Below are 27,374 nucleotides of genomic sequence, written 5' to 3' on the forward strand. Positions count from 1 at the left end.
GAGAGATGGCTTCAGTGGTTTAACGCATACTAAATTTTAGAGTGTATGGTTTATGTCAAAAGAGGGACTGTATTTACAGAAGTGTGAATTTCTAAATTACAGTAGTTAACTACCTACACCAGGCCTGTGTTATGATGGTTCTCCAAAACGCATTGACTTTACTGGTCTCCTAACTAGAGGTAGGTCATTTGTAGGCCTTGTTAATATGCTGTGCACACTTCATTAGTTTACTAAAGCAATAGTATGCAGGATAACCATGCACAGAGCTCCAACAACAGCAGCACGTGTAATAAATTACTTGGGTAATGTTTATGTTTTTCATGTGGGTTAACATGTCTTTGTTTTCTCCTAATACTTCATTCTTTTGTGAAGAATGTGTAGCAAGGCAAGGGTCATTCAGTTGAGTAATCTGAAAGTCTTTTGCACCTTACAACCAAAGGCTGGGAGTCTAGCAATGTCTTTATATGCAGCCCTTTTCCCCCTATTTAAAGTTTTTGCAAATCATGCAGTCAATTCTGACTGATATCCAGCATAAAAAGTCTCCTCCACGTTCAAACTCAAAAAAGTGATTCACAATCATGTGGCAGTATGATTAAAAATTACAGTTTGTACACCTTCACAATCAAAAGAGTCTGAATTATAAAAAGTAGACTGCCCTTATAGCTGCATCATCCTGTATATGTAAGGACAGTGCCAGTTAATTTGTGAAAAAGGCAAGTTTAAGGTTTCTGTAAAACACATATTACAGCGTTCTTGTGCTAGCGAACATCTAGAATACACAGGTTCCCGTGACGTTTTCCTTCCCTCCTCCCCCATTTATGACATTCAAAGAAATCACATAATTTTGGCAAAGTTAAAAGGGTTTCGGTCTTATTTTTGCCTTCAGCTTCATGTTAGAGGCACAAACTTCTAGACTCAAGCACTATAAGGCATAGTAGAAACCACCAATTAAAACAACAGCAACGACAACAACACAACAACAACAACAACGGAATATATTGCAAGTGGGAACAGCTGTGTCATTTAAAAAGGAAATGTTTCTGTAAACTGTCACACTGCAATGCTGTGTTAGGTGATTCATGTAAAGCTTGCCTTGGCATGCTGATTTTTTTTCTTTTTTTTCTTTTTTTCTTTTTTTTCAGAACATGCTCAAATGATCTAAACACTGCCACAGGTTCAACTTACCTAAAATATACCAGAAGTAGCCCAGTGGCACACACTCTTGAAAACTTTTGCAATCACAATATAACTATAAAGCATGAGTAAACTTTTGTTTTTATACAAAACTTAGAACCACATTTCCTTCTCCCACACCCAATATCCCATAACAAAAATCAAAACAAAATAAAAAGAAGCTCCGCCAAACCATACCTTTGTTAGACACCACTGGCTTTTTTCTTTTTTTCATTTTTTTTTTTTTTTTTTCTGGCTACAGTTTTATTTATATCACTGACACCAGCATGGTCAATGTATTCCCAGGTTAAAAGAAGGGATATTATCAACAGTGGAATTGTAAAAATAAGAAGCTCTGTTGCATTTATAGCAAGACCAGGACGAATTTTGTAATGCCGTATATACGAGTAACTGTTCTGATCACCTATTTAAAATGTCAGTGTCATTTTTTATAACCTACATCTATCTGCTTTAGCTTTATTAATTAAAATGCTTTAACACCTTATAATTCTTAACAATAGCGACTTTTTGGTTGTTGTTGTTATACCTAAAGTTTCTGGAATTTCTGAAATACTGTATAATTGATCTGGTGTTCCTTTTTTTTTTTTTTTTCAGGGAAACAGCATGTACCCACTATTACTTATGTGCAATGGCTTGAATCATCTCTAAATTCACTTTTCTAATAAAAGACTCTTAGAAAGGTAGAAGTAATCTAATGCAAATCTGCCAAAAATAAATTAAATTTGTATTTAAGAGCTAATGTTCCAATCCTATATATAACGGCTTAAGTTCTAATAAAACTGGTTTCTAAATCTGTGTAAAGCCCTGACAAGCTTTAAGCAGTTTCAAATATGAATGGCCTCAGTCTGGGTGTCTCCAATTTACTTCTACTCTGGAATGTGCAAATGATTTTATACAGCACGATGCTAGTACCACTCTGTACTATAGTTTTTTTTTGTTTTGTAAATAAAAAACAACAACAAATCCCTAGTCAGAAATAAACTGACAAAATTTACATTCTTCTCTCTTAAAAAAGTAAATAAAATAACATTATTTAAAATGTGAATTAGCTATAAGACATACAATACAATTACATAGATACATATCAATACAGCACATTCAATTTGCCAAAAATTAATGATTACAAAGCCAATATGGATGCTGCCATATATATATATAGATGTATGTACAATGATTATAGCATTCATAATTGCACTATACCTACAACCAGTTTTAAATTACAAGGTGTTTTATGAGGGAGCAAAAAATAGCAACTGTTCTTCTTATTTTTGTTTTGGAGTTGGGAGGGTTAAAGATGAAAAACGTCTCATTAGTATTTATTGTTAACTTTGGTAATCAACTAATAAGCCATTCTTTTTTCTACCTCCCATACGCTGCTATAAGGCAGCAATTTCTGTGTTACGTGCACTCTAGTGCTACTTGGCATTGCAGATATTCAATCTAAGTCTGACCTCTGAGTCTTTTGTAGCTTGCTAGCAATCATGCACCTGGTCAAAAAACACCTTTCAACTTAAGCTGCAGAATAAAGGCTCATCAATGTGTGCTGCATTTTTGTTGTTAAAAAATTGCACATTAAAATTTCAAGAATGATTTTCCCACTGTTTCATTTACATTAATAAACCTTTTCTAAAGAACATCGAGAGAGGCTATTTTGATGAAAGCCTATCAAACGTCTGTGGATCACTTAACAAGCAACCTTATCAGGAAAGGTTCCCTGTTGTGATCTCTCATCAATAATTTCTTGTTGTACAACTAAATGTGCCTTGATATTAATACAGAAACCAATCTCATGCCATACCTGACATAAAGAGATTTAAACTGTCTTTAAAATAGTAGACCATATGCATGTGCATCGTACACCTTGTAGCGTATTCACTCACACTGTTGTTTTTGGCATTTGAAAATGGAACAATTTCCAAAAAAGGGAACAAGGAGCTGAAACTGTTTGTTTGGCAGTTGACTCAATCAGGTCAGTTCCCAACCCATCAGTTTGGCATTTCAGTCGGTATCTTATGTTTCAAGAGTATTGATTTTATAAAAAGCCTGATTTGGCAATATTAATTTTATACAAGAAAAATATCTTTTTCTACTGTGGAAACAAAATTAAAAAACTCTAACTTAAGAAAAAAACACACAACTGAAGAAAGAAAAAAGGAGCAAGAACACTGTTTCAGGCTGTAGCCACTGGGGAAAATGTAGTGTCTATGACATTTCTGTTTGGCATTTGTGAATAAAAGAGAGAAAAAATGGCACATGGCAATTAAAAAGAGATTCTATCATATTCCATGCACATCCTAGGTTGTGTCTTAATTATTTCATTACTGTCTTCTGTGCACCTTTCCAAAATTTGAAAATGATTAAATTTAGTATTCATACACAACTATAATTCTATTTTGGAATTCCAATATTGTAGTCCCAAAAGTGAAGACAGAACGAAAACACCCATGTCAAGAATTTAAAAATCACAGTATCGATACTTTTGATCCTTCAGAGAAAGTATATACTGTAAAATTAGAATGGACTGATGACTTAAATTCTGCTGATAGCATTTTCCTGACCAAATCACTCAACATAAGATATTTTACCCAGGAACATAACTGGGAAAAAAGGCCATTGTACCTTTAAAAAGATAAGGGAGAAGGCGAAGGAGGGGGAGAGCGAGTGTCAGGGAAACAGGAAATCAGCTTGATTTTGCTTCAATAGCAAAAATCTGCTATCCTTTGTAAGTGTATGACTGAGAATTTAAAACACATTGAGTCACAAGATTTCGCCTAAAAAATGAGGAAATGTGCTGTGAATGTACTTCAGCATCTTTTGGTTTTCCTCCATATAGTTTAAATAAAATCATAATATTAACTACAAACTCTGTGGACATAACACAGAGTCCAGGCCAACAATAAATTAGTATTATGCAAATTGTTTTCACAGATAATACAGTCCCTCTTGTGTATCTTCAATCACGCAAAGTTGGTTCTGGAGGGCCTTGTAGGCACAGTTAGACCAGGTTGTACTCCTTCAGGTTTAACTGAAGGATCGTGTCCTTGACAGCAGCAAAGACGAAGCGGATATTCTCTGTGTCTGTAGCGCATGTGAAGTGGGAGTAGATAATTTTGTCACTGTCTGGATTCAGGTCTACGAACATCTTCAGGATGAACTCTCGTGCTGCTTGTGCATCCCGCTGTGGTCCTTTTAATGAGAATGAGAAAATTAGTTTTCTTACACTCAGTTCAATATTTGAACTTCTTTAACAGTGACCTTTTTGGAGCAGCATATGGAAGAAAGACTCAATCTGTGATCCTCACATAAGAGGAGAATGGAAAACTTTTACAAATAAATGCTATCATAGACTGGGTACTTTCCTCTGTGAAGGAACTGTTAAAAATAAAGACAGAAGGAAATTCCAGAAATTCATCACATCAGAGCTATCACATCAGAGTTTTTTATTTTCCCTGCGGATCATCCTTCTTTCTTAAGATAACATTTCAAATGGAGAGATGAAATGGGGGGTTTATAACCACACAGAATGAATAAAAGAAAGATGAAATCCCTAAAATAAATCCTTAAAAATTTTAACAGAATTGGCAAGTTTCAGTTTACACCTACTATTTTAAATTATACTTAAGTTCTTCTAGCACTGCAAAATTTATTTGTTGTATGACGATTTTGATAGGTAACTTAATGAAGCTGTATCCTAAACTGGTATGACACTGTCATCAACAGAACCTCATTTACATTAGAGATAATAAAATACATGTGCTCTCCAGCTGAAGCTGTTCAATAGCAAAAACTTCATGTTCTAACAAGTCAACTGCTATCTAAATTATTAGAACAATCCTACTTGATCTAAATTAAAGGTGTAATTCTGAGACGGATGCAGACTCTATGCAACCAAACCCCATGTTTAGTTTTACACAGGACAGAAGGTAAAATAGTGACTTCCAGTGTAGCACAGTGAAGATTCGTTCACATTCACAACCCAAAGAGCAGAGCAGGAGCAAGAATGACAGCTGTTGTTCCCCTGCGTTGCAATTCTATTCCACTGTTCCAATGCAATTTTCATAGGGCATTACTCCCTTGCTCCCCTGTTTCTGGAATGCACGTTTCTACAGAACATGTACGTTTTCTGTGCTGTCTCCTCCTCTTATTCTTCTCATTAGTCCCAGTCTTGTTACATGGCAATATAAATACCTGTGTTATGCTGTTACATATTAACTCTGTCCTTCAGTAGTTATGAAATCTTTACTTTAGGGAATTACCAAATACCAAGTGTATTTTTCAATAACTAGATAATAAAATTTATTTTTAATACTTCAAGCTTACAGCTGCAAACATTTCTAATGTGGGTAATTTGATAAAAATTAGGTAGCAAAAGCATGAAAGAGAAATCACATGCTTCCCAGTATCTATCAGCTGCAAATCCTTCTGAATATATGGACATATGCACATGAACATATATATACATATATCAACATACACTGAGTACACATTTTCGAAGACTTAGGCATGTACACAGATTTGTAAGCTCTCTAAGACAGGGTGGAGGACTTTTCGACATTTTTACAGCTTCTACACAAATTGGATTCTAGCTTGGTCACCCAGACTCAAAAGAAACAGCAGCAACTGTTCACACTACAAATATAGCATATTTATTAAGAAACTCCTAGACTTATGAGACAACGATTTCTTCAAAATAAACCATTTATAGTTCTAATAAACTTTCTCGAATTTTGTTAATGCAGTTCTGCAGTAGCTAGACACTGTCTGTCTCTCAAAATCTTCTGAACTATTCAAAGCCTTTATCCATTTGCTAACCTGATGACACCTGTGCTGACAATAAAATGTAACTTAAATTTTTCACTTTACTACAGTTCAAGCATGGAAAATTGAGGATTAAAAAGAAAGATTATTGCCTCAGGACTTTAGAAAGAAACAGGATATTAGATTTATACTGCTAAGTGGTTATAATTTAAATAACATGGTGACTTTGAAAGTAATTGCCATATAAATCAGTAGTTTTCTTGTCTGCTAGTCTCTCTGCATGATATAGTCAAGACTATGAGTGTACAACACTATGCAAGAAGTACTGCATCAATGTTTCTCATTCTTTGCTCCCAAATATTGTATTTTTGTCTTTGTTTCACCTCTTCATTCCTGTCTGTAAGTCAAGCCTACTAGTACTAGCTGTGAAAGAATGATTTCAGTACTGTGCAACAGAATGCTTCCGGTACTGTGCAACAGAACTGCTTAGAGTAATTTAAAACAGTTCAATTTGCCATCCTGATTTGCAGTTCTCATCCCTGTGCTACTTTCACCACTCTGCTGTTAAACAGGAAAACAGAAGGGAGAAATGATCCAACTGAAAAATATCTAATTCTGATCCCTTCCTCAAACTTGCCCACCTCTCACATTCACAGTGTACTGGGGCAGTGGAGGACACCACACCGTGCAAGCCTTTGACTGTAACTCCACCTTGCCACCAGAAGAAATCAGATCACACCATAACCTTGCCCAGCAAGATCTGCAGAATTAAGAGACAGACACTTTGAGACTTCCAGGTCTGCACTCCAGCAGTTCCATCTTTACGAACAGCTCTTCATAAACCTTTTTTTCCGTCACCCATAGCAAAAGGCAGGAGAAATAGGGTTTCTCTGAACTGAGTGGTTGAGTTTTGTCTGTGTTTTCTGGACATGTATCTAACACAGGTGTTTCTGGCCATGTATCTAACACAGGTGTTACCTCCTTTTAAGTGGTGGTAACAAAACGGCCTGTGGAGACTTCTCGTGTTCCAGGATGTCATCTAGGGAACTTGTGAATATGAAATAAACTTGCAACAATGAGAATCTTTTCTATTAAACTGCTAGTTCTCTTCTGCACTATGAAACTAAGCTCTCTTCTGAATAATGCAATCTGATCCTGCAGGCTGTTCGCTGTGAACAGGTAACTTTCCCTGAAACAGGAAAACAAAACTGTAAATTTTTCCTATTATTACTCTCCAATTTTTAACATTAGAGGTAATCTTTTCTTCAGCTTTCAAAACTGCTGTTCACTCCCTGGTGAGAATAAAGAGATGATTTTTTTTTTTTTTTTTTTAAGAGAAGCATTTAGTTTTCAGTCCTCTTATCATATGAATTTGATTTTCCTTGTTTTGAAGGCCTCCACTCAGTTAACTTAGCTGTCTACCTCAAGAGAAACTCTCTCAAAGTTTTATTTCTGTTTTATTATGATTTATTTATGATCTATATATCTTTTTTTTTCTGAGAAAACACATTAGAACTCCACATAAGTGATGTAAAATTAGTATCAAAAAAGTTTTTTTTAAAAAAGGTACGATTAAAGGTTACAAAGAGTGATACTAGTTTCTAGTTTCTGGTAACTAGTGTTACCAGAGAGCTTGTAATACTGCTTTAAACAAAACCAGATTTAAACAAAACCAAACTTCAAAAAGAGAGACAATATATAAAAATGAGGAATGCATTTTCACTTATTTTTATACTTCAGCTTCAGCTTTTATACTTCAGTTCCAATGCTCACTCCAACATATGAACACAAACAGAATTTTGTCCATTGCTACTGTGATGATACTCACCTGAACATTAACCATTTCCCATGAAATGTACTGACATCCTACCCACAAATAACAATACAAAATTAAATCCTAGCAATCTAAAATATCCCACAAGACTTCAATTGCATTTAAAAAAAAAAAAAAAAGATTAAAAACTCTAAAGCACTTTTTTCCCCCCCTTTTTTTTTTTTTGGTTAAAAGAGCAAAATATCTCAACATATCTATCTGTCTACCATTTGGACAAGATTATTACATTTTGTCAGTATAAACACAGCATGAGCTCTGATGTCATTATACTTACCATCATACTCTGGAAAATAATCAACTAGATGGGAGTACATAATTTTCTCCTCTAAGAGATCTTTTTTATTTAAGAACAGAATAACTGAAGAGTTCTGGAACCATGGATATGTGATAATTGTCCTAAAGAGCGCTTTGCTTTCTTCCATTCGATTCTGGAATAAAAAAGAGAGAGGAATTTAAGCGGTCAAGAAAATAATAAACCCAAAAACAACAAGCAATTTGAAATCAAATCATGAAATCTCATTTTAGTTGGTAACATCAATTTTGCACTTTGCACCTTCCTAACAAAATGAATGGTTTAAGTGATTCAGCTACAACTGACAAGTAAGCAGGTAATTAAATATGCAGGCATTTTTCTTTTGCAAAGTAAACTCCTCAAGCATAAGTATTCTTTAAAACACAGGTCATGAACGTAAATGGCAGAACAGATACAGATGTAATGAAGTCTGAATATGCATGGTTATAACCAGCTAATGAGCTTTTGGGTATTGAAATGCATGTGATTCATGGAAGGGACAAGTATACCAAAACAAGATATATTAACAAATTCAAGGTTTACAAACATTACTTATTTTACAAGCCATTTCTGAACTCCAAATGCAGAGACATTTAATTCATAGAAAGATCGGCTTTAATAGACTTGCTTGTAAATTTGGTACCTGAGAACGCTTCCTGTATGTATGTCAAAGGCTTATAATAAAAACTTAAAGTGAATTGGTAAACTTGTGTCTAACACAAGTTATCTATCCCTGGGTTATCCTTTATTTTATTGCCTAACTATTCCTTAGCTGCACTTTTTGTTGTAACTGAAATGTATACTAAAAAATATAACTTTTTGTTATAGCTGAAATGTAAGCAAAGCCTACGTTTCTATTTGTAATGATTTTCTGACATGGTAAAATTAATTATGATTTGATATAATTTTGAAAAGGTTAGGCTGACATCATGTGGCTGATGTCAGAGTCAGAACAAAGTGAGTTCAAAATCAGGAATTAACTTCCTCTTTTTTATTACTATTATTTAATGGAACTGCCCTCTCAAAAGAACAGTTTCACCACCAACAGGAAGGAGCTGAATCCTGCAGATTCTGCTTTTGTTCAGCCAGGGAACAATCTGTCAGAAAATTCAGACAGTTCATAAAATTTTACAGCATGCTGGAGTGATGGATGAAAATGGATAGTGAAATGCATAGTTTGAATAGTTAATACAGAGGAGTAAAATCTTTGCTTTCTTCCAGTCAGGTCTTATGAGTCACACTGATTTCAACCATGCCAGGATTTCATTCAGAGACGAGAAAAACTGAAATATCAATGGAGCTGAGCATAAAACCTAAATCCTTCTATTAACTGTTAATCAGACTTCTCCATATTCTGTATGGACTTCTTGTCTACACAAAAGCTTATAGAGAGGTAATGGGAACACCACAGGATCGGTTTTCACTTTCATAGCCTTATGAAAAATATAAGGCAATGTAAACTTATAAACTACTGTTTCAATTCTATATATTTACCTGAACTCATCAGCACTTGGTATCTTCTAATGTGACATTCGGATAGTGAAAAGGCTTCATCACTTGTTTAGCAGTGTTATTTCACAATGAATTTATCAGCTATGGAAAACTTCTCAGTAAGAAAAGTGCATAGAAAACACAAAGAAATTGCTCTTCTACAGTAAGCAAGCATTCCCCCACTTCCAAAAACAAATCTTCAAGAGTGCTGCAGCATTTCAAACTCATTTTGATTTTTTTTCCATATACATTATACAAAATTGCAAAGATAAAATAAATGAGCTTGGACAAACTTATGACGCTTCTCCCAGGAGAGCTAAGAAAACTGTGTTTTGCATAAATGGTTATTAGACACAGAGCACATTTTCATTTTCTGTTTGAAAGGGATGCCAAACAAGATGAAATAGAAAAGGCACGCAGACTAAAACTAAATGATATCATGCCTAAAACAATTTCTGGCATCTAATCAGCTACATTAACTCTGTATGTGTTCTGTATCATGAAGATACCAGAGGACAGGCACAATAAAGAACAAAATATTGTCTTCAATGTTAAGATTATGTCTTTATTTATTTATTAAGTATGGATTCTTTATAATATGAATTCCATACACTCTTTTTATTTTTTGCTACTAAAAATTTATAAATATATCTAAAGTCCCTTTGGACTTGATTTGAGCCATCTTATTTAAACCTCTTGATTTAGTAAAGACAGCACCCAAGAAACAGATCAGAGATGAAGCAGGTTTCTATGATTTCAAAGAGAGTTCCATTAATTGTTTTAATCAATCTGGAATGCCAAAGAACGAGACTTCCTACCTCGAAGGCAGTATGAAAGCAATGCCAAATAATACAAATAATAAATGTAATGAATGTTTATTTTAAAGGAAATAATTGCAGCCTTGAGAAATCATTTACAGAAGTGCTCTGTAAGTGTAGTCTAACAAAATGGAAAGAAGGCTGAAGTGCTTTACAAAAACACATAGTTCAGGATGGCAGTAACTGAAATCAGTATACTACCAGATTATTCCAGCCTCCTTCGCTTCACTGTATTCATTAGTACAATCACAAGCTTCATTTCTAAAGAAGCTGCTTGCCTCCAAAATTCATCCAGTTAACTGCATTTCCAGGAAGAGCCATGCTAAATATGAATCTATTACTGAATCTGGGAGAGTATACTTTAAAGAGGCAACACCAGCAGATTGCTGATTTTGCATTAAATTATCCAGTCCAAAACAAAATCAACAGGAAGTCAGAGAATTTCAGGAATGAAAAATGATTAAAAATGCAAACTGCATTGAAAGAGCCCACTGAAGTAGAATGAATTCTTATGGTACAAGGACCTTGCCCTATTCAGTGGCACCAGTTGAGGATATTGGGAAGGTGACACCATTGAGTCTTGCATACTAACAGGTATCTATGAGGATTAGTAACTATCTCACTTACAGGTATTATTTCAGAGTGTACATCATTACAAAACAGCCCTTACAGCATTCTGAATGAAGCACACAGCAGCAATTAAGATAGCTGGAAGGCTGCAGAAACATTTTCTAAGGAGTTGGTATTCGGTGATAAACTGTCCAAATCAGTCAAGAAAAATATCACTCTTCTTAAATTCTGATATTGACAGGTTCATGAATTTCCTTGATCCTTCCCAAGGAAAATATCACTCAAGGTAATGATCAACCCTACAACAGCGCTGGGGGGGTCACTTTAGCTATCACTGGTTATCTTCTCTGACTGTAATTCTCATTGCAACGTTCTGCAGTCATCTATACCCTCAGAAAAGACACATAATAAGACAGTACCACTAGAACATCAAGAGGACAGATCTGTAAATGCAGATTTCACATCTTTCACATAGTTAGCAAGAGTATCTTGCAAAGCTTCATAAATGTGTTAGCTAAGAAAAATTCATTTTAGTTCATTTCATAACATTCATAACTTTATGAATAAGTTACTAAATAACTGCTGCAGTCAATGTTACTTCACTGGAGGAATGATAAATCTTAGACGGAAGAATGTCATGAAGGAAGTGTCCATGAGCTTGTCTATTTTCTCTAATAGTTGTATAAACTGGTGTAATACAATTTATGTCTTCTACAGCTCTTGCTTATTTTAGCATTTGTAATGTCCATGGGGATCCTCTGAGTGAAAAATGTCAGGTATATCTGACAGCATTGTAAACTACATAGCAGTTATTGCAGTGATGTTACATTAACATCATAACTTAGACATCTAAAGATCAAACCAAATATATTTTTTTTCAAAAAATACATAAATGAATGATGTCAACTCTGTTCTTTTTTGATGTTGCTGTTTCTTTTTTTTTTTACCTTTACTAAACACAGACCTACTAAAAATATTGTGGTTGAGAACTCAAAGGGACTCAGAAGAGGGGGAAAAAAAACAGTAACATAGGTCCTAAATTTATACTCACTTAAAAAACAAACAAACAAAACTAACTAACAAAACCACACTATTCTTTTTTCTGTCTTCTTGGTGCACAAACTGAACTCACAGGATGGACATTATTATCAAGGTGTGATAAAACAAAGTACTTAAGTACTTAAACACTGTAAAGACCTAATGTGTCTTCTCTGAAGAAAAGACAGGCACTCATTGTGTGTTGTCCTTATGTCTTCTTTTGGTGTGTAGCTGTAATGAATAAATCATAAGGATTCTAACTCATCTGTTCCGTCCCAGTAACTCCCCTCTTCAGGTGCGTTGTCTTCCCAAAACTGAGTCCTTTCTTAGAAAAGAAATAAAAATGATTACTAGTTGCCTGAATTATGGGAAATATCACTGGCTCTTTCCTTTTCTCTGTCCTTAGGAGGAAAGTAGAGAGGATCTCATTAAATACGTGTTAAACGCTCCACACATTTCAAAGCTGTCCCAACTGCCAGCACTGTAACCTTGAAATAAATATCTATCATTACAAAAAAAAATGATTGGCCTCTTCCTTCACTTGAATACTGTCCTAAATATTGAATTAAACCATTAACAAACAGTTTCATAGGAAAATACCATTATACGTTCTTCTATCATATGCTCTTTCCCTTCTAAGAATCTATTCCCAAGAGGGAACCTCCTATATTCTCTGTGTTAAGACACTGGACACTTGTATTTGGAGAAGAATTTTGCCTTTCTTTCACCAGAATCTACTCATCATGAAATTAGTAATGCCAATCTACAACAGTTCCAGAATCAAATTCTTCATATAACGATACTACTGATCCTACTCAATACATATTCAGAGTCCGGCTACACGGATGGTTTCAGAGTAAGGTCTGCATCTATAAACAGTGCAGTCAAGATGACAGAAGTGACCACTATAATCTAGGAGAACACAGAGACCATGACTAAGTACATGCACACTGGCGGTGTGCTGCTGCTTTGCTGATACCAGTAAGAACCATACAACACGAACGAGTAACAGACACATACTTCATCTGTTTAAATGTAAAGAGCTGCAAATGCTCACAGTGACTCTCACACATCTTCTAACTGAAACACCTCTGAAATGGGAGCAGAGTATTAACCCTGAAATGTTGGCTGGAAAGCGAATTCACCTACTGTAGCTTTTTATTTATGTAGGCTATTGGCAACACAGGAGCAGATCAGTCATTGCTTTGTCTCAAATACTCTTAAAGCCTCTACAGATAGAGACTTCAACACCTCTCTGCTTTCCTTTCCCCACTGACAGACGTTCAAGGTAAAAGTGTTTCCTAATGAACAACCTGAACCTCCCATCCAACAATTTGTGTCCGTTGCTTTTTGCTATATTGTCTACCTAGAAGAGCTTGGCTCCATGCCGCACTTGCAACTCTTCAAATATTTGCTGGCAAGTATTAGCCTCCTCTTCACCAGACTGAACATGCTAAGGTCACTCCCCGAGTCTTCATAGGACATGGGCCTTGGACCGTTCATAGCTTTCCCAACAGTTGATGTGATCATGAAATTGCATTTATAAATCCTTTGCAGTGATTCCACATGGAAATGGAAGGGAATTGTATTAAGGATAATGAATAGACATTTTGCTATTTTATCACTCAGATGTGTACCCCATAGATGTTTTGCAGTAATTGAAAGATGGCCTAGAGATTTTAAAGTAGATTTTATGTGCTTGAGCAGATAAAGCAGGATAGGTCCTTAATATACCTTAACAGGCTAAACATTCTAACACAGCTTTATTATCTTGTTTTAGAATGATTCAAGGATTAATCCCGAAATATTCATTTTTTGACTAATCAGTCTCTGCTTAGCCATCTGCAGTCTTTCATCCCTTTGTTTATTCAACGTCTAGGAGCAAATTAACTTTTACAGACTTCATGGCAAATAACTATTTTTATTACACAAGTCATTTCTCCAACAATACTGATGATCATTCCTTAAAATTTCTCCCGATTTTCTGTTGCTAATAATAGCTTGTACCTTTGCATGCTCAACATTTCCTTCATTAAATACATGCAGCATTACTACTATACTATTTTAAATCTGTTTAACTTAAGAATGTTTGACAACACAAAATTGTTGAATTACTCACTGTTTCTGAAAAACACTCGTCATTAACAAAATGTATTTTTTTTTACATAAGAAACAGTTTCATGATACAGTATTTTTCCTGGAAATAGGGATGGGATTACAAGGAATATAGGAAAGGCCAGCACTGAGGATCTGATCTTTTATCAGATGCACCCTGTAAAGGAAGCCCTGCCAAACCAAGCTGGACAGTGTGAATTTTGAAAAGAGGGCGAGAGCAGTGGGGAGCAGGCAGTATTTAATAATGTGTTCAAACACCAGGTCTGATTTTATGAACTTGCTCTACCTCACCAAGTGGCTTCCAGCGAAGTCATACTTCAGATTCAACAGAAAAGGTTATGGAAAGAAACTTGCCAATAACTAATGCACATAAGCGTGCAGCTGGAGCCAACACAAGCATTCCTCAGCAGCTGACAGTCATTCGCAGCAGTGGTGAGAATTCTCAACCTTCACAGCAACCGTTCCCTGACAGGAGCAACCACTCATTGTGGCCTCACTGGCTTTGCATGTACCTGGCACAAGGAACATGAGCAGCACCATCACTATTTTAACCATCCCCCAAGATGTGCTGGCCTAGGCAACCTCCCTGTTCTTACGTCTGTACGCTTTACCTGCACGCAACTGAACAGAGGCATACTGACATCGTCAGTCATTAACTCCACTTTCCTCGTTATGATAAACAGATGTCAGCACGAAATTCTTCCATCACTCTCCACACAACCTGACACAGCCACCAACCCAATGTAATAACACCATCACAAAACACCGAAGAAAAAATAAAGCAGATAGACTCAACAAGTGAAGAGAAATTTGTTAACTATAAACAGATTGTATCATCTTGGACAAAATTATTCCATTTCCTTATTAGATGCCAGATAGAAGATGCCAGATAGAAGGTTGCACTTACTCATTAATCATAGGAATGTCCACTTTTATGACTAGAAACTTCTCTTTATAAAACCTAAGTTAAACAAGATTTTTCTACCATGTACCTCTTCCTATATAAACGGTCGTATACTCATAAATTTTTGTATGACAATGAAACATTGACACAAATATAACTAGGCATACAAACTATTTTATCATATTTTTATTAAAATGCAAACTCTTACATTTGCTCATTTTTAAACAGATAAAAAATATACTTGCTTCCACATAGTTTTTAATCCCATTTTTCAGTTTTCATGTTAAAATGACTCATTTCTAGTTTGGAATTATTTATTAAAAAATTCTTGGTTACTTATTGCTCTGGAAAAATACGCAATTAGTTCTGCAATTACAAAACTGGTATAATTTATAAACACTTGGTTCTAACAAGTCAAATCCTTGAAAAAATACCTGAAGAGGTAAAAATAACATTTAGAAGCCACACCCGCTGATACCCAGTGAAGAGAAAGCAGCACTTCCCAGTCCACAAGAACAGTGCTTTGACAGAAGTCTATGTACAAGATTAATCTAAAACAATACAGAAACAGTAGTGGAGTTTCACTCAAAAATGTCTTTATAATTGTCTAGGGTGGCATCTAGTGGGCATACTGTTAAGTTACATACTGAGCAAAAAATGCTGTTATCACACAAGTTTTCTTAAAAACTGTAGTAATTTAAGTAGCATCTGCTAACCAAGTTAGGGATTCAGAAATCTCGAGGGACAGAATTTCATTGAATTGATGAGTGATAAGGTGATAAGGCATATAAACATTTTTAAATAAACAGCTTGCACTGTATAGACAACTGTTTATGTGGACAAGGAATGTTTATTCTAGTGATAGGGCATTCAGAGATGGTAACTGCAAAAGAGGAGATACTGACACATGAAAGCATCAGAAAAAAAAAAAAAAGCACAACTCAAAGATCACAATATTTCAGAAGTTGTTTGGTATCATGGTAATGCGTTCTCTTATTTTACCTGTTTTTTGTGGGAAAGTCTGTGTTAGTTTGTCGTATCTCCCTTCTCCAAATATGGCTTCCAGCATTTATTTAAGTAGAAGAACTGCCTGGCTGCACACAGACACCCTACAGTGTATTCCTTGGCTAAAAATTTAATAGGGCTGCTACATGAAAACTGAGAAATAACAGGAAATCAGGAAGTGGGAGGTCAGCACAGAGTCTTCAGCTATGTAAAAAAGTAAATACAGTATCAGAAATGGAAGCACTTCTGATTTTTGCCACCAGTGAAGCATAATCTTCAAGTTATACCGCTATAGCTGACTGAGAAAGGATTACACTGACCGTGGAAATATTTTTAGGAATAACTCAAACACAGTAAGAGAATACTTCAGACACAGAGCTCACAAGTAATTCCTCTATTTGATTTGCTTGCCCTGAATCTTTCTGCAAACCAGCCTGACAAATACAAGCTGCTGATAGAAGACTAGGAAGACAACTGCATAGCTAAGAACTGTACTTGTAAATCACCTAGGAGAAGAACTCTAACTGCTCTTTCTTGCTCTTACTCTCTAACTTGAAATTGCAGGATTGTCCTTGGAAATATATTGCAACTTCATGCACCCAGCTGAGGGACAGATGAGTCAAATGACAGGTGAAATCCATCAAAATCAACATCTTCAACAACCAGCAAATCACAGAAATACTGTCAAAATAAAATTGGTCCAAAAAATGGCCAAAAACTGTAGTACAAATATTGTTGTCAACATATTTTTAATGAAAAAAAAAAGGATGTTAAATTGATTTTGATGAAATTACATGAAGGCTGGTATAATCAGTTTTTCATGAATATCCACGTACTTTCGAGAAAAATGGGTGAAAATCTTTTAAAATAAAATTGCCATTGAAAAAGCTCCTTTTCTGGTCAGTTTTTATGCTAGTTATTGGACAAAAGAAATCACAATCTTCTTTGCCAGCAATTGCTGCCAATAGCAACATTTACCAGCAGCATTTCTGGCAAACCTGCAAATGCGTTCATGAATGTTCAACCTCCTATTTCCATTACGATCTACCCACTTTACCAAAGACAAATAGGCTCTGGCCCTTCCATATGCAAATGTTCAATACTAACACTTTATATTCAAAGGGTTCTCTATCCAAAAACCAAAAAGATAACACAAATGCACGTGTGAGAACATGCATGAACAAATACAATACATACAGCATATAGTTTCGGCACAGAAGATTAATGTCTTGCTTTCTCTAGTTTCCAAATAAACAATGAGTTCTGGAGATCTTATTTACCATGGAAATAACACTGCAATAATTTTGAAGATCATTTGAGTATTTTAATTCTATCTGGGAGTTCATACTATCTCTCTGTCCCATACCCAATTGTTCTGGATTGCTGAATGTTGAAAAAACAGACAACTGAAGTATTATGTTTATTCATGATGAGGAAAAAAAGAAGTGCTCTGATCTGAATATTGTTTTCTTTCAGCTTTCGTGCTAAGCCATGTAGGACTAGCTTGTGAATAAGGAACACAAAGTGCTGGAAGAAAAGTGGCAACATGCCCAGATGTGAACCACAAGATAGTTCTGATGTGAAAATGAAACATGTTCTTCAGATAATTACCTCCATAAAGAGTGAAAGTATTCTAAACTCCGTGTCCTCGTGCCATTCTTATTTTTGGCCCCCATTAAACAAAAAGTGTGACTGGCACATTGTACAATTTGTCATCCATTAACAGATCACACTACAGGAGTTTCATCTAGAGTCTGTGGATACTCCTCTATTTTACAGATTTATTTTGTCCAGAATCGAAACATGAACAAGTATGTCTGCATCTACATACTAGTATACACGGATGAATTCACACTAAAAATATCTATCCTAGGTTTTAGATTTGCATGTAGTTTTAATATGTTAGACCTTAACTGGAGTATGTTTTTTTTAACAAACCAAGCAACACCACTGATCCATTCTACTTAGGACAACCTAAGAATAACAAGATTTTTCATCAACCCAAACAACTGACAGCCTTGCACAGTGCTTTCATTCAGTACTTAAAGCACAGAAAACCTCTGTTCCTTAGGTTTCCATGTGCACTTGTGGCAGAGGTACAGAAGCTCTATTTTCTAAACACCCTTTTCTGCCTTCATACAAGTGATACTTCTGATAAAGTTGCAGAACAGTTCTTTAATGTAAATTAAGTACTGTGAAGGTAACCACTTTAATTCATTTATCCTACACAACATAAAGAGGTTTAACGGTTTTGAAGAAGTTGTGGGGAAACCTTACAGCATGACTCCAAAGACATTCTCCAAAGAAAGAAAAAAAAACTTCTAAGCTCAGAGTCATAGAAGAACATGTATCTTGGAAAGGATCTGTGGAAGTCAGCTAGCCCAAGTCCTTGCTCTCTGCAGGACTGATTTTGTCATTAGATCAGGTTCACGTTCAGTCAAGGTTTGAACATCTTTCCCAGAATGTGGATACATTGAAGGCGTGAGTCCAGAATTTTTTGAGCCAAGGAATAATTCTTGTTCTGATTCTGAAAAACTTAAAATCCTTGGGTCATTTAGTTTGCCTCATATATTACAAGAAATTTCAGCAAGAACTGTAATGAATGATGAAACACGTATATACATGAATTAGAAGGAGGTGGTAGTTTCAAAAAACTGTAATGAAAATTGGATGACAACTCTCATAATTAAAGGCAAGGGATAGAAATATTGGTTTAAGAGAAATTAAATCACACATTATATGTTCAAACAATGTTAGGTGAAGCTACAACAAATTATTTATTAAGATATAGTATGAGCTTTGGAACTAGCATTTTCATGTCTCTTAAGTGCATCTCTAGATTGTACACGGATGAGAACAGAAAGCCTAGAATGAACTTCTGTACTGTTTGTCAGTGTCATCTGTTAACAAATGACAAACTGGTACAACGTTCTAGTCACAACTTCTTTTAATGTCAGCAAAAAATAAGAAATGGCATGAACTACAAAAAAAAAAAAAAGAAGAAAAAAAAAAACAGTTCTCTCTCTGAAAATAATCTTTTTTTCTTCTTTTCTGTTTTAATTAACAAGAACAGGTGACATAAATTACACTTCAGAAGGTTACAAATTACCTGTCTGGACAGGCTGTATAAATGGACTTTAATAGTAAAAATGATTGGTTCTATTTGCTTTGTTATTCAAGGTCACTCAAAACCCAGCAAATAAACCTCCCATAAAATACAATTTTAAAGTTTTATTAACGCTAATATTTTAATGAAGAGAGTGACACTTAAAAGATTCTTTTATATGTTCTTTCATTTATCAATGAAAAGAAATTACTTAACAAGAAAATTAAAGGAGAAACCCCTGTTTTCCTAAAGCACAGAGATGCACATATATGGCATTTCTACATATACAGGATAAATATTATGTATATGTAAAGCTGGGCATTAGTGAAATTTCTTACTCAAAAGTACTTACTCAAAAAGGTGGTAAGAATATTCATCTTAAATATTAGTAACATTTTTTTTCCTCCAAATTTGTTGAAAATTCACATTTTAAAATAGCACTTCTGTGATTTTTTAAACCAAAATGTATCAACTTTGACCAAATCTGGTATTTTTTCCCCCGTTTATATTGGGCAATGGATGTTTGTAATACTCAGATCAGTTATTCCTACAAATACATTTTTAATCAGTGAATACTTTATGATTTTCATTGCCTTTGTAGCTTTCTACTCCCAATTACACCTTGAAAATAGAGCCTTTGCATTTTGATAATTTAGAAAATTTCAAAAAGAAAAATTTCAAAAATTATTTTATTATAAATTTATCCGTGTTCTATTCATTAATCTAGCAGGACTGAGGAAATTGTATCTTTTCTGTTTTCCTCTGAGAATAAAGAAAAAGAAAGATCTCTACCTAGAAAACTCACACTTGCATAACCACCAAAAACCTATACAAGCTCTACGAACTCATATACACCTTAAGACTTCTAGCAGGTTAATGTGGAAAAAAATTATATCTAAGCATCAATAAATATGTATTTTTCCCCAACCACTTAACCAACTCTGCAGGTATTTGTATTGGGTCTGGCTGAGATGTTAACTTTCCCTGCAGCAGCCCATACAGTGCTGCGCTCTGCACTTGTAGCTAGAACAGCAGCGGTATCACACCGGTGTTGTGTCTGCTGCTGAGAAGTGCTGGCACAGCATCAGGACTCTCTCTGACCCTCCTAGGGGGTGGGCCAAAAAGTGAGAAAGAAACATCATCAGGGCAGCTGACCTAAAAAAAACAAAGGGATATTCCATACCATATGATGTCACACTCAGCAATAAAAGATGGAAAAAGGAAGAAGAGGGGAGGGGTGGGCTCTCGTTGCGAAAACGTCTGTCCTCCTCCTGAACACCAGCTATGTGCATTGAGGCCCTGCTTCAAGGACGTGGTCAAGCATTACTCATTTGTGGGAAGTAGAGAGTAATTTCTTTCCTCTGCACTTCCACGTAGCCTTTACTTGTTTTGTTTTATTATTCCCTTTCCCTCTCCTTTTTCCCCTTTCCCTTTTTCCTTTTAGTTGAATTGTTTAATTAATAATAATATTTCCTTAATAATTTTTTTCCTTTAATTAAATTATCCTTATCTCAACCTGTGAGTTGTTCTTTCCTTTACTTCTTCCCCTCCTCATCTGAAGAGGGGGAGTGAGAGAGTGGTTGTGGTGTTCAGCTGCCTAGCACGGTAAAAGCACCACAGTATTATGAAAATCTCTTCCACAAGACCAGATGCTGAAACAAAACCGTACTGTCTCTAGTCCTCCTATAAGCTCAAGTGTTTACTGGTTCTCCTGCAAAGCTGAAAGTTGTTTCTGTATTTATTGCTCTGAGACCATGAGATTTAGTATGTTTTTAAGTGATACCTGTAATACATATTTGAATGGAGCCTATCCTGGAATATGGATTAATATACTTTATGAAAAATACTTTGCGTAAAGAAACAACTTGATTTTTAAAATGGGAAAGTTCTAAACTGTGCTGCTTGATCAAACTGCAGATTTATCCACATCTGCTGATATAATTCCGAGCAAAAATGTCCTATAGAACATTTTACACCATGAATTTATTTATCAGAGAGTTGATTCCTTCACTTTTTATCTCACTTCTAATTCTGTCAGTCTTTTCTTAAATAGTGAAAAGGTCAAATACATCTGACATTTCAACTTGTAACACATTCTCCTTCATCACATCATGTAAGACTTAGGGACAATTTACTTAATTTGCAATACTATTAATGTAATTAGTATATTACATCCTCTGGATTGAGTTTTGTCCTAATTTCCACCAATGAATCTAGACAGACTTACCGTTTTATTAAGGGCAGAATTTGGAACACTTAAACAGCCCTTCTTTTACATGTATTTAATAAGACAGAAGCATTTCAAAACTGTACACCATCTGAAATTTTTGAAAAGTGTTTAAATATATCGTCCTTAGCAATTTCCCATATTTTATATTAATGAATCGAATCAGATGCCTAGTTATGTACAATCTAGCCACACACTTAAGAAAAGAGAGATAATGTTATTTTTGAGAATTGCCTGCCACAGGAATCACAGTTATGAAACTGTTGGGCAGCCATGCATGCTTTTCTTCAGGTTTGAAGCCCCCGATTCTTTGACCTGCAGATCTTGGTCACTGCAGTGCAATTTCATAAAATTACAAATTTCATGTGCCATTAAGTGCCATTCTACATGGGGTTCTGAAAGGAGGGCTGTCTGAACATTCGTCTCATTTTTGATGCATGATGTCCTCTTCGGGAGTATTTATACTTTATTCCTCAGACCTATGAAGTCTTAAGTCTTTCAAGGGTATGAAGACAGAAGCTGTGCCCAACTTAACCCCAAACCTACCAAAGCCCTTGAGAGATACTAGCAAAGCCTCTCAACTCAGTGTCACCTCATCTGATTTATAATCCAAATGTATTTCTCCAATAAGCTAAACTAGGGAAGAAATGACTTACAGCTAAGAGTTTGTCATGCACGACATTTTGAAATACAAATCTGAGTCTTAAGGGCTCTAAACCAGTTTCATAATCATGAAGGGTCATACAAACATACATGCACTGAATGGCAAATAGTAATTCCTAAGATTTATGTTTATACATTAAAATGAGATTTAGGAAACATTTTATTAGCTAAAAAGAATCCGACAGATGATGAAAAAGTATAGTTTTCTTCGTGAAAAAAACATACTACAAGGAAAAAGACTTGGGGCAATAACATGTAGTGGACTAATTAGAAAAATAAAGTAGGCTGTCTTACAAAAAACATACTGTATAATCAGGCCATGAAAGCAATGCAAAGGGAGTAGCAGAACATTGCAAGTTGTTGAGTCAGATCTTTTAATTTGAGTAAGAGGCACTCAGATCAAAGGAGGATTAGATTCTAGCATAGTATCACACTGATGCTGTACATATGAAGAAAGTAGGGCACTCTCACTTTGGTGCTGAAATTTTAATGCCATTTCACAATTCAGAAGTGAGTGTGAAAAATATCTCTTGGTTGATAATCAGAGTATCCAAGTTAAGTTACTAATTTCCCTAGTGAGCTTGTCAAACCACAATAAAGAATAAAAAATATTTCTCTACCTTTCTTAATTCAAGGTGTAAACTAGCCTTTAAAACCTTTACACATCTCTGCGACACCCACATTCAGACAAACTATACTTTGCTTTATGCAGAATAAATAAAACCATTATTCTCCTATGTGTTTTAGAGCTGGAATGTCTGGAGGCACAGCAAAGGAATAAAAAGGGGAATATAGCAGTGCTCTAGTATACCGACTATCGTCTAGACAGGCCACAGCTTGCTGAAAGCCAAAACTAAGCTGTCCAGATAAGTGCTCAGCTTAAGACAGGCTGAATCCTGACACAGCTGTTAGTGAGCCTGCCAGGGGATGTGCCCCACTAGACCTTCTGTTCAGAAACAGAGAAGGACTGGTGGGAGATGTGGTGGCTGGGAGTTGTCTTGGGCAGAGTGACCACGAAATGGTAGAGTTCTCTATTCTTGGCGAAGTCAGGAGGGGGACCAGTAAAACTGCTGTCTTGGACTTCCGCAGGGCAGACTTTGAGTTGTTCAGGGCACTGGTTGGCAGAGTCCCTTGGGAGGCAGTCCTGAAGGGCAGGGGAGTCCAGGAAGGCTGGGCCCTCCTCAAGAAGGAAATCTTGAAGGCTCAGAAGCACTCTGTCCCCACATGCCCAAAGACAAGCCAGTGTGGAAGCAGACCAGCCTGGCTGAACAGAGAGTTATGGCTAGAGCTTAGGGAAAAAAAAAAAAAAAAAAAAAAAGAGGGTTTATGATCTGTGGAAAAGAGGGCAGGCCACTCGAAGGATTATAAGGATGTTATAATCCATCCCAGAACTAGAGTAACACAGTCCTCAGTGTGCTGGAATGTGGTACTGGGGTTTGTATGCAGGCCTGTATGTATGACTTGCAAACAAAAACTGGTATGAATTAAACTTACGAACAGATTTCAAACTGAAAGGCAAAAAGGTTTGAAAGTTTTCCACTGTTGTTAATAAGAAACATGAGCAGTTTAGCAGTGAGGTGCAAGAACCGTCTTCAAGGTGAAGAGGAGTTTAACAGCTTTTACCTCCAGAAAGGTAAAAGTGAAAACTTGAAAAATCAGAACAGCTTTATGAGTAAGATGACCGTTTTCAGAACAGCTGAAAAGTAGTTACAGAAAAGCTATCACAACTCGAGGCATCACTTCAGGCACCAGAGAGCCCAAGACAGAACATGATCTTCAGTTTGTGTGTTCCATTCAATTCACAGAACGTGAACCCTTTTAGCTTAGAAGAACACAGCAAGATTACGTATACCAAATGATTCAGCCCATCTTCTATGGTATAGATGCTCTGTGTCATGATCTGCAAATTGACATTATTGGACCAAATATAAAATCAAGGGTTTTATCAAGCCACCTGACTAGAAGAGGATAAATGTAATAGAACACCAGAGTTAAGCCTTTCCTTATGAGAAAGATGGTTCCTTGCATTTGTTTAAAAGGATGAAAACACAGTGGGTTAAAGAGCTAACACCAAAAAGTTTCAAAATTTATCTTGGACAGTTAAATGACAGAATTTGAAAATTATCACAACTAATTTTTCTTTATGTGATTTCCAATATATTTTGACCTGTATGATCAAAATGCTTTGATACTTCTTTGTTGATCTTGTGGCTACAAAAGACTAATGCAAACCAGAAAAATAGGCAGAACCAGACACTTCAGCCTTGGCTTGAAGTGAGCCAAGTCTGACTTAATTCTGATTTTATCTACATGTCTAGCTTCCACAATTACCAGAGATCAAGTTGGTGCTGACTACATTGTTGCAACAAAATGTCAGCCAGTCATTTAAAGACCAGCTCTTTTTATAAATTCAGTCTTAAATGAACCTAAAAAAGCCTAATGTAAAAATATTTTTCTCTTATGGGAAGACTGTACATGCAAAAACTTTCAGGCTTTATTATAAAGATAATACTGCATACATTTGAGCATAGAAACATGTGTCCAGAGTGTCCAGAGACACCTCTTTTACTTTGCTATGGCTGTCACTATCTTAAACAGTGAAATCAGCCATGGAGGACTTTAAAATATTTTATTTTTTTCACCTAAATTTTTTAAGTATGTGTTAACAGACTTGCATAGGACAGTGCCAGTAAGTAACTCATAGAAGTTTGATGAGTAATTGAAAATTGCCCTCAGGAAAGAAGAAAAAAAACAACCAAGAAAAAAAAAACCAACGACCAAACAGTCTCACTACTCTGTGAAACTGCATTTGAAATACCAAATACTAGTATGCTTTATCCCGTCAGCTCACAGGACCCCATCCAACATATTCTGATTTCTGTTATTGTTTGAAAAAAATACAATTAGAAAATATAAGCCAATACAGTCTGTGCTACAAGCCAACTGATTCAATTTTACTAGTGTAGGGTTTGTTCTAGCAAAGAATCAATAATTTTTTTCTTCATTTTCACTCTCAATTTTTATGGTTCTGCTAGTCAATACCTACTGTACAAACAGCCAAAAACATTTCTCTTTATTCAACCATACTCCCGTTCAACACAAAACAGATGGGTTTCACTGAATACCCCACAGAGTGACTCAGCCTTCCCATAGTTGAAGATCAACCTCTAGATCTTTGCAGTACTTCTCAATCCATTACGTGTAGTTGTACATGACTGCTGGGGAATGGATGCATTTGGAAAAACCTGGGACTGGACAAGTAAAATTATTTCTTTCTTTAAAACCTGTGCTTTGTGCTTGCAGATGGTTTCTTACCTCATTGTCTGACTCCACAAGCACTTGATCATATTCACTAAGAGCTACTAGGAACATGATAGATGTGACGTTTTCAAAGCAATGTATCCATTTTCTTCTTTCTGATCGTTGGCCTCCTACATCCACCATTCTGCAAAATTAATATCCACATCAACTCCATGAATACTGTAACAGATGAACATACAAGCACATACAAAACCCCTCCCCCCCCAAAAATTAATTGAAAACACAGTTTGATTTGGTTTTCTTAATGGTTTTTCCATTGATAGTAAAGTTTAATAGCATCTGTTGTAAGTAAACAAATAATCCTGTTTGGTTTTCAGTCTGACATGTTCCTGTATTTAAATTACTGTGAGTCTCAAAGCCTTCAGTTTTCTGAGATGCTAAAGTCTGACAATCCTGAGTCATGATTATGGAATGTATACTCTCTATATTTAGCAAAAACACACGTGCACGGAGTAATCTTGGTAGTCTGCCTCTTTCCTCTAGAGATTACCAGTGTCAGAATTCCCAGTTTGCCAAAGACGACCCATTTTAAGAGTACAAACAGAATACAGATTTATCTACTGAAGTTGTTAATAGCCAGCAGAAAAACTCAAATTTATTGGCAGTTTACTCTCACATTGCCCTGTGTCTCTGTGTAACTAAACTTTCAGGTGCCTAACTTGCAATTGCTATCCCATAATTATTTTTTAAGCATCAGTACTTGCACTCTAGTAGACATGATTTCTCTCCAGGAGAGTGATTTCTTGCTAATACTCAACTACACAAGTGGTAATTTTGCATTCCATAATTTACAAGAATTAGGATACATGATTGCATTTTCATGTTATTATTCATAATAAGACTTTGATAAATTTAACTGAAAAGATGAATTATAGGCTTTGCATCAGTAATAACTGTATTCAGAAAAAGAATAACTTAATTCTCTCCCATCCTTTGACATCTTCAACATCAGCTGCTAATTAGCTGTGGACAATGACATGAAAATAAAATGGACAAGTTCAAATTGTAAAAGCACAGAGTAACAGTTTTTTGTGCAATTTTAACCAATATCCTATATGTGGCATTATTAATGCAAGCTGAAGCAACAAAAACAAAGCAAATGCCTGTTAAACTTTTTTTTCTACCTGAAAATGACGCTCTGTAGGTCGAATGGATATTCAATGATTCCTGTTGTTGGGACTCGAACTCTAAGCACATCTTGCTGAGTTGGCAGATAGGTGGAATCTGCTATGCGGTCCAAGTCATTAAGATAGCTATAGACAGGGAGAAACAAAAGGAATGCAAGACAGTGACACCATAATTCGACTAAGAAGGAGAGAAGGGAAGACTTGGGAGTGAAAATGGGCTGTGGGATAGGAAGAAGTGCAACAAAAAAAGAGCATTATTGGCATAAAAGAGGGAACAAAATCTAATGTGATCCATTCACCCTTCCTGGACACTTTCATAGCGTTAAATAAATCCTACAAAAAGGTAGCATAACTATTCTGTTGTTTTTGTTTGTTTGTTTTGTTTTCATACAAGTTTGCTTGGCTTTCACATGCAAAATCACCAAAAATTCAAAGTATTGATTGCACAACTCTTGGCAACTTATAGATAAATAGTATTATAAAATGGCTAAGAAATATAAAATTACATAGTCTTATCTGACAACATAACACATTCCTTGATATTTACATTGCAGGGTCTACACAGATCCATAGACTCAGTTCACTATAAATATATATATATGTATGTACACAGAGGTGTGTATACATGTATATACGTATATAAAATATTTACTAGTTATAAAATGATTAGGGATAAATGACACTGCTTGAAGATTAATTAAAAAATAGTAATTAAACAAAAAAGGAAAAAAGCACCCAATGACAAATTAAGGAACTTTCTGGATCTTGTTGTTGGAAGACAGCACTGATCCCACAGTGGGATCTCTGGCACTTGAAATTCCTGCATTAACCTCTGATCAGGTTAATAAGCCTGAAGTACATGAAATACATCCCAGCTGATCCTGCATTAACCTCTGATCAGGTTAATAAGC

General features: G+C 35.5%; 1 protein-coding gene across 1 annotated transcript in view; it reads right to left on the bottom strand.

Annotated features, from left to right (window-relative positions):
- Positions 1-314: 314 nt before the first annotated feature.
- The window catches only part of LOC118156017 (guanine nucleotide-binding protein G(q) subunit alpha), a 133,812-nt gene continuing 106,752 nt past the window's right edge, over positions 315-27,374 (bottom strand). The window contains exons 4-7 of the mRNA XM_035309757.1: positions 26,461-26,589; positions 25,331-25,460; positions 8,061-8,214; positions 315-4,380 (exon numbers count right to left, since the gene is read on the bottom strand). Coding sequence (XP_035165648.1) covers positions 4,190-4,380; positions 8,061-8,214; positions 25,331-25,460; positions 26,461-26,589 — 604 coding nt within the window. The 3' untranslated portion in view covers positions 315-4,189. The remainder of the gene's footprint in view (positions 4,381-8,060; positions 8,215-25,330; positions 25,461-26,460; positions 26,590-27,374) is intronic.

Source organism: Oxyura jamaicensis, chromosome Z, assembly GCF_011077185.1.
Source record: "Oxyura jamaicensis isolate SHBP4307 breed ruddy duck chromosome Z, BPBGC_Ojam_1.0, whole genome shotgun sequence".
NCBI classification, from domain to species: domain Eukaryota; kingdom Metazoa; phylum Chordata; class Aves; order Anseriformes; family Anatidae; genus Oxyura; species Oxyura jamaicensis.